Source organism: Vespa crabro, chromosome 9, assembly GCF_910589235.1.
Source record: "Vespa crabro chromosome 9, iyVesCrab1.2, whole genome shotgun sequence".
Taxonomy (NCBI): domain Eukaryota; kingdom Metazoa; phylum Arthropoda; class Insecta; order Hymenoptera; family Vespidae; genus Vespa; species Vespa crabro.
The window spans coordinates 7,399,704-7,412,500 of NC_060963.1; the positions used below are offsets into that span (position 1 = coordinate 7,399,704).

Genomic DNA, 12,797 nt, shown 5'->3' on the forward strand with positions numbered 1-12,797 from the left:
TGGGTCCATTGAAAAAAAGAAAGAGAGAGAGAAAAAGGGCATTTCTCCTTTATCTATACCTGTACAAGAACTTTTGAAGGGAAGGGAAAAAGATAAATCAAAATAGCTTATATATAAACGAAACGTTTTTTTCGATTTCGAGATGATCACGTCGCTAGAGAAAATAATGAAAGAGTTCGCGAATGACTAGTAATGTGACATAACGGTAAACGCGCAGCGCTATACGAAGTCTTGGTCGTTGCAAACTTACACGGGCGTAATCATTCTGGAACAGGGGAGAAGGAGAGGGGAGGAATAGGATGGACGATTTATCGAAACCTGTCGATTCACCTTTTGCGGGTGAATCATTTTCCTTTTTCTTTTTTGTTCCTTGAAAAATCTTATTCAAATTTCAATTTGAAGAATTCAATTCGTTCTATCATCTCTTGAATGAAAATATGGGAATTCATTTTTATTTATTTTATTTTTATTTTTGTTCTTTTTTCCTTGACAAAATCAAATTACAAAGGTCATGACAGGATCACTAGTTTTCTCGAATTCCAAACATTAGAGACGCGATTATACCGATCATATTCAATAAATTCGAAATGAGGGTAGATAGGAACGCTTTCTCCGTCTTTAGAGAAGCGGAAAAAAGGGAATCAGGGGTGGTCGATGACCGTGTCGCGTTCCTAGGCCTAGCCTAGATTCAAGCGCCGCGAGCGAGTGGCGAAGCTGAAAGTACCGTAGCGCCATTTTCCATGCAAAAATTGCGCTTGTCCTGCGCGATTCCGTGATAATACACACGTCGAGCCGTAAAGTATTACGCGTTACCGTAACGATGACCGTCCACCATCTACGGGGTGTCCCGTATTTACGGTTCCGTAAACCGTTTCGAATCTATTCCCCCTTCTTTAGATTCATTTTCTATTTTTTTTTCTCGAATAAATTTTTATAAACTTTTACAAGATAATCTTACGACTATACCAATAAGTTTCTTTTATATATCAATAAATATCCTAAATTAGTTGTAAAATAAATATATCAGGATAAAATGAAAAAGAATACACGGAAATAAATAGATCAGAATTTGTCAAATTAGATACTACCTATTCCACGCGAGTGTAACGAACTTGTCCCGCATTTTCCGCATCGTACAAACTGAATTCCCAAAGTATTACGCGGTACCATAACCCCGATTAACAGTCTATACAGGGTGCTTCCAAAGAAAGCACCTAATCTCTTTTCTTCGAAACTCGTCGACGACAATCTATGAGAAAAATTCTGCGGTAAGCGAATATCTTTCTTTCATCTTTAAATTAGCTATCAAGCACGATATCGATTCAAAGGTAAATGTCAGTGGAAATTTGATTGCACGGTTATGAACACGGTGGAATCTGGAGTTTATCGTGTTTCGAGTTACCGTTAAAATTGGTCATATATGCTAAAGGAATACGACGATCTTATCTATAACAATTTTATTAAAATAAAACGTAATACGTTAAAATTCTTAATAAATACCATAGAAAATTCGAGGATTTTCATTGGCAATGAAAAAAGAGAGAGAGAGAGAGAGAGAGAGAAAAGAGTGCAAAGAAAAAAAATAAAAAGTCGATAAGATCAATCGAAAGTAAAATTCTTATTTAAGAGCATTAAATGTATTAAGATAATATATAATGAAAAGTTTATGAATGACGGATGAGAGAATTCATTTCGATATTTCAAAGGGGACAAATTTAATCCTTTTTTCTTTTTTTTCTTTTTATTCTTTTTTTTTTGTCAATTTAGGAGAAAAGAGTATCCGATATAACCGGTGTCTCTTTAGAACGCGTACGACTTGTAGCGCGTAAGCGTAGCCGTAGGTACTAGGTATATAGGAGGCTCGCGAATCGAGCTCTCGAGGAGTCAATGACCGTTCTACATTGACGCGTTGCGCCGGCCTGAGTGCCGGCTGAGTTGAGTAAAGTCACGGCCAGCCGTCAGCCGTGAGATTCCCTCCCTTCGCTTCACTTCGCTTCTCTTTAGCCTTGCTCCGACCAGTGACAGCGCCGAGTCACTCTCGAACCGTTCAACTTTTTTCATCGTACTTTTCCTTACCGACGCGGAAATTCAACTTGTCCTTATTTCTCATTTTCCCTTTTTCTTTCTTATTTTCTTTCTCCTTTGTCTGTTATCTTATTTCTTTTTTCACATTTTTTCCCCTGCTTTTTTTCTTTCTTTTTCTCTTTTTTTCTTTTTTCTTGGTTTTTTTTTTCTTTTTTTCATTAATAGACACTCTCTCATTCGTAATAATCATCGAAAATATAATCGAAGAATAATCGAAGGACGATGACTTTTCGATGTTTAATCAAAAAGGTTTTTTCTTTTTAACTTTGTGAACTTTTCAAAAATATCAACAATCGTATGATCTGAAGGCAAACATGGACATTACCGTACATGAAAAATAAAAAGATAATACTAAATCGAAATGTCACTGTAACTAGAAGAAAAGTCACTGGATTTAGAAAAAAAAGGGGGAAGAAAAAGGCAAATCATCGTTCGATATTTCGAAAGGTAATCTTGATTAATTAATAATTAATTAGTACGAACTCTCGAGGCAATAATATGGAAAGCGAGCAAAGAGCGAAGCAGGAAGCAACGCGATAGCGATGTACGCGAACATAGCTTGAGTTTGATCGAGTGAAATAAAACACTTTCGAAAGTTATTGTTTTAAGAAAAATTGATTATTTTCTTGCACTAAAAAAGATCTTGCTGATCAAATTATTACTCGATAACGATCGGCTCGTATTAGTATAATTATGATACTTGTTGCAAATCGAAATCGTGATAAAAAAAAATTAACATTTTCTCAGTAACTGTTTAATGACTTGGAACTATTGATATTCTGACGATCGACTAGACGTCATTTATCTAGAAGCGTGGCGTATCAAAAAAAAAAAAAAAAAAAAAAAAAAAGAAAGATATTTTCAAACATTCAAAATAGGGTGAGAGGAAGCGAGCGTTCAAAGGCGAAATTATAGAAAAATGATTGTTATTCTCGTCGGAAGTTTAACGCATTCGTACATGGTCGAAAGGAATAATATGTACGCGAGTCGGGAGTCTGCGAGCACGGTCGTTTGTTATATAAGGTGAAAGGGCGGCTGGCATTGACATTGAAGTTCGCCATTCAATGCGGAAACGAGCGGACTCCGTTATTTAATCTTTCTCACACACAACTATTAAGTACTAATAGGATATATCGAACGATTTTTAATTTGATCCTATCGATTATAATGACAAATTATTTATATTATGTCATAAATCGACTTTTGAAACATTTGCTCATGGCCGATATGGTCAGAACGAAAAGAGAGAGAACGACTGAGATTCAACAAATTTCATTACAGACATTTCTATAGTTGTATCAAACGCGCCAACTACTCCTGTCGAGAAACGAAAGCGTTCGACTTGCCTCAAGACACTGTTAACCCTAGATACCAACGATACGGATACGACATTGACAATCAAGAATTTCGTGTCATCGTGAACAAATATTGAAAGAAAAAAAAAGTAAAATCCTTGTAATGCAAATAACAATCTCGATTTGGTATAATGGAGTTCAGAAGACACGTTTTACATATAAGTTGGACTCGTTTGAAAGTGAAAATGTCGAAGGAAAAAGGGTTTAAGAAAATTCGTCATCAATAGCGATAGACACACGTTAGAGATCGTTAAAGCGGTCCGTTTCGTATAAGGATGCCGATGTGCCGGTTCGCGGCACGAAGTGTGCTATTACAAAATGGGTTATGCAGCGCGCAAGAGAGTCGGGTTCAACAACCGACGGAACGGTGAACCGAGCTGCGCAAAGCGCGCAGTCCTCGCGAGCCGCGCAGCCCGCTAGCGGCCAAGAGACGCGATATAGCGGTCGGCCGTGACTGTGGAGAGGAAAGGAGAAGAAAGAAAGGAGAAAGAGAGAGAGAGAGGGAGAGAGAGAGAGAAAGAGAGAAAGAGAAAGAGAAAGAGAGAGAGAGAGAGAGAAGACAGGTCCCCTCGATACTACGCCACTGCTACTGATCACGTGGCCTCATTGAAAGCACCGGCGCACGTACGACCTGACGTCGGTCACTACTACTTTGCTCGCGGAAACCGCACGGGGCTGACCAGATCCCATCTGTTTCCACTTGTACTTTTGCTATCTCTTTTCATACCGTATAAAGATTTTCTCTTTGTCGTGTTAACGCAGGACAAATTTTAAACCAGAGTGATAAATTAAAGATTGAATACTAATATAGTCAGGGTCAATGAGAAGCGAAATGTCAATGTTCGATGAAATCGCTATCGTCGTAGATATTCTCTATAAAAAAATTTTTATAATTTCGAAACAGTCGAAGGTGAGAATATCAGCGAAGTCGATGTCTTTGACTTGACGTGACGATTCATCTGCACGTTACATAAGAACCCGAGTATACCGAGGTTTCCTTTTATGGAGTATATAGTCGACTCGGGAGGTCTTCGCCTTCACGATGCATAATACGATCGCCGAAAGGATCTCGCAGGACAAGAGGAAAGAAGATGCAAAAGAGAGAAGAGAGAGAGAGAAGGTGTAAGAGAGAAAAAGAGAACAAATTGTGTATACGTCTTACGCTTTTAACACGTACTACAGTACGTAGAGATCGTACAGCATGAGGCTTTACCGAAAACGAATTCGGTTTTACTTTTGGCCGTGTCTCCTGTCCGGTCGTAGAACGGTACCTGGCGCACCTGTACACGCATAGACGCGCGCATAGTGGCCCACGTGTGGACGCGTCCTCGCGCACTCACAGTTTTACGATCGTTTAGTCGTCGTACCTATACGGTACCTTGGTACACACACTGCTATGTACAGTTAGGCGAGTAATGCGGTTTGGTTTCGATGGCGGAACGTGCCACTCTACAGGAACGGATCGAGCATGACGTTCAATATCGTCGTCGTTACTTTTGCACGTTAAAATTGAATCGAAACGAAATAACTCGTAGCTCCGATGCAACGTTTGCTTAAACAACCATATATTCTCGTGAGACTGGACTTTTTGTTTCTAAGAAAAAAGTAAAAGAAAAAAAAAGGAAAAAAGAAAGAACGAACGAAGATAAACATCGATGATGATCCGCCCCTGGAAGGCACACACGTACGGGCGCGAGAACGCGTAGGTAGGTGTAAAAGGGGATCCCCTATGGGGATATCGGAACCTCGTTACTCAGCGCACCATACCTATGGTGTGGTCCAAGTCCAAGTCCAAGTAGACCTCCAAGTGGGACAACGACCGGTAGAGACCTTCTTTCGGATCCGTGGCGAGAGAATGGAAGAAGGTGCTGCGAACGTCGCAGTGAACGAGGAGAAAGAAGGACGAAGCGGTAGGAGAGGGCCCGTAGATCGCAACTTGGGAAGGGGAATCGCGGACTCACTTCGCTAATTCACTTGCTCTTCGCTTTTCCGGTTTACATTTCGCTACCAGCCAAGAGTATGACGGCCTTTAAAACGACGCGACGGTTGCTGACTACTTTTTCTCTTTTTTCTTTTTCTTTTTCTTTTTCTTTTCCTTTTTTTTTTTCTTTAGCGCCACGAACGCGTCGCAGCGACTTTTACGGTATCTTTCGCATTCCCGATAAACACGTAAAGAAGGTTTCGGAAGAAATTTTCAATAACGTCTAGGCTTTGCCGACACGTCTGGCTTAGCCCGAGGTCGATAACACTCGTAGCTTCGAACCGGAACACGTTGATGCAGTTGACCTTCTTCTAGAAATTGTTAAGGCCGTCGTACGTTTCACTTTGGAGTAACGTTTCGTCGCTAAAATTATCTCCGCTCGATGATTTGAACATGCGAGTTGTTTAGAAATATATTAGATAGTAAAAAAAAATATGTATATAATATATACACACACACACATATATATACACATACGAACATATGTATATATGTACGAGTTCTCATCCAAGAGATTGAAGTTTTCTTAGCGAAATGAAAAAAAAAAAGAAAAGAAGATTCGTCTAATGCATTGAGTAGGAAGAACCATAGAAAATGATGGTCTTATAGATCTGCCTGTCTTCAAGGAGAGAAAAGATCATCGACCCGAAGTAACGTATCTGGGTTAGTAGTCGTCGAGCGTCGATTCGCGCGAAAACTTCTTTCTTTCGCTAGGGGAAGGAAGGATTCCGTGAGTAGTTGTGAAAATCAAGGAAGAGGTCGACGCTCTCGTAGTTGTCGTGTTCGTCGTCGTCGTCGTCGTCGTCGTCGTCGTCGTCGTCGTTATCGTTATCATCATAGTCGAATTGCGAGCAAATTTGCTATTGGACGACCGAGGCCCTAGAAAAAAAGATTTTGCTCATGTAATTTTACAGATAAAATCGAAACCGGTCTTTGGAATTAAGATCGAAAAAGAGAGAGAGAGAGAGAGAGAGGGAGAGAGAGAGAGAGGGAGAGAGAAAGAGAGGGAGGGAGAGAGAGAGAGAGCAGCAACATACTTCACTACAAATTGCGATTCGTCAACCTTCTTTTCTTTTCAAAGACAAAGCATTAATCCTTCTAATTCGAAATTGACGACACATGAAGTGAGGAAAAAAAACGAAGTCACTTATTCGAAAATACGTTTATCCAATGAAAATGGAAGGTAACTGATCTTGAACGACCCTGACTTTAGTACTTGCGGAACCAATCCCCTTATGAAATATACCAGATGAATGTCGAACGTATTATGTTTTTAACGATCCCAAATAATATGTTTTATCTGTGTCCAAAGATATTATGCGAGAAATGATACGTACGTAAAAAGACGATATTTTTGCACGTATGTAAAGGTAGCTACGTCTATGAAGAACGAAAAAGTTTACGCATACGTTTACAGGGTCGCGGATCGATTTCCATTGGATTTATGTGCTGTGAATACGGAAGAATCGAGACTACGCCGCCTAGAAAAGATATCATACGTGAGAATATTGGGAAATAGAAGGAAAGAAAAAAATAGGAAGGATATTAATGTAAAAAATACAAAACGAACTTAATAATTTCACCGATCTAATGATAGCTTAGAAAAATTTAATCCTAAATCCAAAGTAGAATTCATAATTAATTGTTCATCTCGAAATATCTTCTTTGAGATTGATTCGCGAGGAGCACTTTCGCCTGCTTTTTTGTCGACCGACGGAGCTTATTATATCCGGAAGTTGTTGAAACAATTAAACTTAGAAGCGATCGGCGCATGCACCTTGCAACGAAACAGAGAGAGAAAGAGAGAGAGAGAGAGATAGAGAGAGACATGGTTGCACTCGTTGGAGTAGGTGAAGGGGTTGAAACGGGTAACGAGAACGGGAGTTGAGACTGGAGGGAGAAAGTTGAGCGAGGGTGTGAGGAGGAAATGCAGGAGAGGGTGAGGGGATGAGAGTCGAGCCAAAGGAATGAGAGAGAGAGAGAGACAAAGAGAGAGAGGAAAGCTGGGAGCGGGTCGATCGAAAGCGCAGCGCAGAGAAATGCACCACCTCTGCTCTTCTCTGCCAGTTTTGCTCGCACACACCGGCGCAACGCGTTCGAGAAAGAGGGAGAGAGATAGAAAGAGAGACACAGAGAGAGAGAGAGAGAAAGAGAGAGAGAGAGAGAGACAGAGAGAGACAGAAAGAAAGAGAGAGAGAGACAGAACAGCGACCAATAGCGAGTGAGTGGCAGGGGAGGAAAGCAGGGGAGAAAGGAAGGAAGGAAGGGTGGAAGGGAGGAAGGGAGGACTCGGCAAGCCGACTCGCGTTGGGCTAGGTCAGGTCTAACCGAGTTCCACGCACACCGCTCTCTCTCTCTCTCCCTGCTATCCGCGAGAACCGAGCAAGCGGAGACCGTCCTTTTCCACGTCTCCTACGTGAATAACAGGAGCTCGCGAACCTCTCGAAATTCATCTAGTGCAAATTCGAAAAGGAAGCTTCCCGAAAATAGAACTAAACGAACGTGCCATCGCGAACCTACCCTTCCAACTCGGACGTAGAAAATTCGAAGCTCGAAACGATCGATCCTAGCTGTCCTCCGAGCAATTTCCGCGGCGCGCAACGCGGAAAATTCTACGCCTCTTTTGCCTCCTCGCAAAATTAAAAAGAGGAACGAACGAAGGCTTTGGAGTTATTCCCAAACCATCTCTATTGGTCATCGTCAAATCTAGAGGAAAGGTAGCTTATCGATAGGGTAAAAAGTGGAAGGGTAAAGAAAAGGGTGTAAGTGCGTGTGAGTGTTTTTAGCTCGGGATCTTTTTTTTTCAAAAACAAAATAAACTCTAATAAATCGTAAGAAGAAAAAGAAGAAAGAAAATAGAGATGTTCGTACTGTGCATATAGGTGACTTGCTTTTGGTGTTGGTGGTAGTGCTAGTGAATTTGAAGATTAGAAAATATAAGAAGAAAAAGAAGCCGTGAAAATTAATCGATCGGAGAAGATAAGAAAAGCTTCAAAGAAGGAGATCGACGACTGCTTGTCGTGCGGTGCTTGTTGATAAACAGCGTAGAGAAGGAGAGAGAGAGAGCATCGTGGATGGTCGTGAGCGAGGACAGCTCGAATCCATCGCAATTTCCCTTTTCCGATGTCCTGATAATCGATAACTCCCGCGTGCGTATCTGCGTACGTGCATTCGTGAATTCGTGCATTCGTGCATTTGAACGAACGAACCTGCCGAATACTAAAAAAGAAAAGAGAGATAGACGCGATCGTTGTTGCGTCATAGGCCGATCGATTCGCTCAAGATCGATTTCCCCGAACGAGTTGACAAATAAATGTTGACGTTAACGAACGCAAGGTTAGCCGGTGCGGTAGCACTTTGGTTAGGCCACTCACGCGAAGACGAAGCTAATTCTTCTTTCCTGAGACTCGAAATGCCGATTTCTTTAAGAAATCACAGGATCACGTAAGAGAGCCGAAGATAGGAGAGAAGGGAAGCCGATCATCTCCTTTCGCTCGTATAGAAATAGAAAAAAAGAGAGAGAGAGAAAAGAAAGAGAGAGAGAGAGAGAGAGAGAGAGAGAGAAAAGAGAGCTTTGATTCGTGAGAATCGCTAAAAGAAAGAGAGTGAGGGAGAGGGGGAGATAGAGATAGATATAGAAAGAGAGAGAGAAAGAGAGAGAAAGAGAGAGAAAGAGAGAGAGAGAGAGAGAGAGAGAGAGAGAGAGAGAGAGAAGAACAGCCAGATCGCCGACGCCTTCGACGTTTGGCCGACCGATGCTCCGAAAAACGCGAGCCGTGAGTCACTAGATAATATTATCAATTTGATAAACTTTTACTTAAGAGAAACGACCTCATCCTCTTACGCGCGAAAACGAATCGACGAATCTTGGTCAAATCGATTATGGATGATTTCGGTTAAAGATATAGAAAGGAATGTCGCGAATGGTAGGAAGAGGAGAAAGGCGAAGGGATAGAGACAGAGGCAGGGGCAGAGGCAGAGGTAGAGGCAGAGGCAGAAGTAATGGCAAGAGGGGATTCTATGAACGTAGCGGTTCTTCGATTTAAAAGAGCGGTCATTGAACTCTCGCACGTGAGCTGAAAAAAGTCATTGAAAGAGAACCGTAAAGGGAATCGTCGATGGGGAATGCTGAAGATAGCATTTGTGCGCGATTTTCACGGAAATCAAAATTCAACGAGCGGCGAAAACTCGACCGGTGGCGATGGTGGTGGTGGTGATGGTGGTGGTGATGGTGATGGTGATGGTGGTGGTGGCGGCGGCGGCGGTGGCGGCGGCGGCGGTGGTGCTGGCGGTGGCGGCGGCGAGGATTGGACTTTAGAGTTTATGCTCCCACCCATCCCCATCCCCTTTCGCCGCTGCAGTCGATCAATGCGTGGACGGGTTTCACTTTCGCGATGTTAAAGCGTTGCATCACCACCACCAATCGAAAGCTTATAATAAAAAGGATACATCCTTAAGAAATATAATGCTTTTCGTCTTGATTTCCCTCGATTAATTTAAGATTTCGATATTTATAGGTTGATTGCTTTTTCTTTTTTTTTTTTTTGATCAAAGTTATTTAGAATCCATACCAAACGATATCTCTTTTTTGACTCTTCACGATGATTAATCGAGTCTAACGATGTTATTTGTCTTGTTACTACCCTGCAATTCAATATTTGTAACTGATGAATTTATTTTTGAATCTACTACTATTTTCGATCCTGAGTAATTAAGTTATGTCCGTATACATATATATATATACGGACATAACTACATATATATATATATATATATCAGACAAGGATGAATATCATCTTAGAGAGACTTCTCAACACCTCCTAAATACTCTTTTCTTGTCGATTTTTTCATTTTTAGTTTCCATCGAGAGACAAATATTTTTACGATGACCGATCATTTTATTTTAAGAACAAACCGTTTAAACTAAATTTTCTCCTCTTCCAGAGATCAAACAAAAAACGGTTCGAAAATCGCATCGGAAAGTTCTATTAAAGTCGTAAATTCATTAAGAACATTTTAAAGCACTTAAAAGTTGCATTTAAAAGATCATCGAATGATATTAGAAAAAAATTCTTTAGAAAATCCGTAGCCAAGAAAAAACCTACGGACGAGTGATTTTAATTATCGTTAGCCGGATTAGTTTCATATTGGTGGTTATATATCGCTCTAAAAAAAGAATTTTTATATTGAGCTAAATTTGTTATCGCTTAGCTTAGATCGTTTAACGATTTTAATAATGGCTTTGATAAAAAAACTGCCTTTTGCAGTAGATAATTTTATTCATAGAGAGTCTGATATTAGTACCGTGTTACGTCTTTCGTCGCAAAAGAAAATTATTCGTAAAAATGAAGTACGATTTCATTGGAACAATTCTGACAATTTTTGAAAAACAATATTATCTTTCGATAATGAGAATTCCCCCATCTTAAAAATTACATATAAGATGATAAAAGAGAAATGTTAAAAACACTTGTGAATAATTCGAAAAGAAACGTTTGTGTACTCGATAAATATTTATAAGCTAATTAAATGTTATTCCTTGCAGTAAAGGATGGAGGCCAGTGAATGGGATCACGCGACCTTGAGGGAGGAGGAATTCGAGCAACATGCCGTATACTTGGTACCGGATGTTACGGCATCACCTAGCGATACCAATCGAGCGGAAGCTTCGTTGCCGAGGAACCTCGTACTCAAGCCCTCTCAAGCCCTCAACGATGTACGTTCATCCACGAAAGAATCCTTTCTCGAGACCTCCTCGGTGAGAGTCGCGAGACGATCGAACAACGCTATATTACGATTACGATGCTAGCTCATCTATTTTCTTGTAATCGTTTCTACGTCGTATCGTACCCCCATAGAATAACGAAAGTCACCGTATCGATCGATATTTGACCTAACTTCTGATTCCATGCTCGTAAATGTGTACACGAAAGGAGGGACAGTATTTTATCAAACTCGATCGAGCATCACAAAGCTAATTAACTTGTAAAGTGTGATCATGGACCGAACGTAAGTGCATTTAAAGTTCACGCTTAAAACGTAACCGAGAAGCGAGGAATATTATTACGATGTTAAAGCCTTTTTACTGTTTCCGAAAAAAAAAATCTAAGGGAAATTCTAGGAAATACTTTCATTTGATTTTAAGACGAATGCGATCGTCTTATTTTTCATTCCCCGTATCGACGTGCAATATGCTCTATGGAAACTAGTAAATATAATAAAATACTAACCCACTTATCACCGTTATGTTCGTGTACTAATAGATAGATTATGTTAGATCGAGGTTGAGATAATAGTTAAAATTTTGTTATTTGCATACTCATATGAAAATATATGATTTTAAGAAACTATTAAACGAGCATGGATTCGGATGAATGATTTCATTGAAGTGAACTCGTAACTCGTAATAAATGAATAAATATTATAATAAGATAATATAATACAATCTCGTTAATCGTCTATCTCGTTTGATCTATGCATAGATGTTGGGCGTCTGGAGTACAAGTTATATCCCAAAGGGTACGCGTTTCGGACCACTAGTGGGCCAGGTTTATACCAAGGATTCGGTGCCCGCTGATGCAAACAGAAAGTACTTTTGGAGGGTAAGAATTAGGATCGATTAGCAAACATCATCTTTTCGTACACACGAACGTTCAAATTTATCGTCGATAACACGAGACGATATGAGTATCGATAAAAAAAGAACATAAGAAAAAAGAAAAAAAAAAGGAAAAGTTGAAAACGCGCATACGTGCTCTTACGAGATCGACGAACGAGGTGGGAAACCAAAGATGCTGTGCGCGCGCGTACACAGCAACGAGAAAGAGAGAGAAAAGACTACCAAGACCAGAAACTGGTTTTAACAGATCGAGCAAGCCTTAAAACGAAAGCCGCGAAGCCATCGATGACTCGTAACTCATCAATTCGTTACGATGAACTTCGATTCCTTGCAAACGACTCTTACGTTAACTTTTTAATATTTTCTAGTTTCCTTCTAGTAAACTTATTTTTTGTACTTTAATCGATTATTTTCTATGAAGAAAATGACGCATATAAATGTTAATTCACGTATTATGTTAAGAACGTTGATTATACGTACCTGTTAATATGACTGGGAATGAAAGACAATTTTCTTAGGCTGTCATATGTAACGGGCAAGTAATAACGCGATCTTTGCGAATTCTCAGGTATACAAGAACAACGAGTTGTTCTACTACATCGATGGTTACGACGTTCAAAAGTCGAATTGGATGCGTTACGTAAACCCAGCGTACTCGTCCGAATCGCAAAATCTAATAGCGTGTCAATATAAGGTAAAACGACATATAACCGACTTCGATATTATCCTTCATTTATTATCTGTACGACGAGACGAT

General features: G+C 40.2%; 1 protein-coding gene across 1 annotated transcript in view; it reads left to right on the plus strand.

Annotated features, from left to right (window-relative positions):
• Nucleotides 1–6,441: 6,441 nt before the first annotated feature.
• The window catches only part of LOC124426901 (zinc finger protein rotund), a 10,554-nt gene continuing 4,198 nt past the window's right edge, over nucleotides 6,442–12,797 (plus strand). Inside the window, exons 1-4 of the mRNA XM_046969127.1 lie at nucleotides 6,442–9,197; nucleotides 10,967–11,137; nucleotides 11,904–12,023; nucleotides 12,609–12,734. Of these exons, the coding sequence (XP_046825083.1) occupies nucleotides 10,973–11,137; nucleotides 11,904–12,023; nucleotides 12,609–12,734 (411 nt within the window). The 5' untranslated portion in view covers nucleotides 6,442–9,197; nucleotides 10,967–10,972. The remainder of the gene's footprint in view (nucleotides 9,198–10,966; nucleotides 11,138–11,903; nucleotides 12,024–12,608; nucleotides 12,735–12,797) is intronic.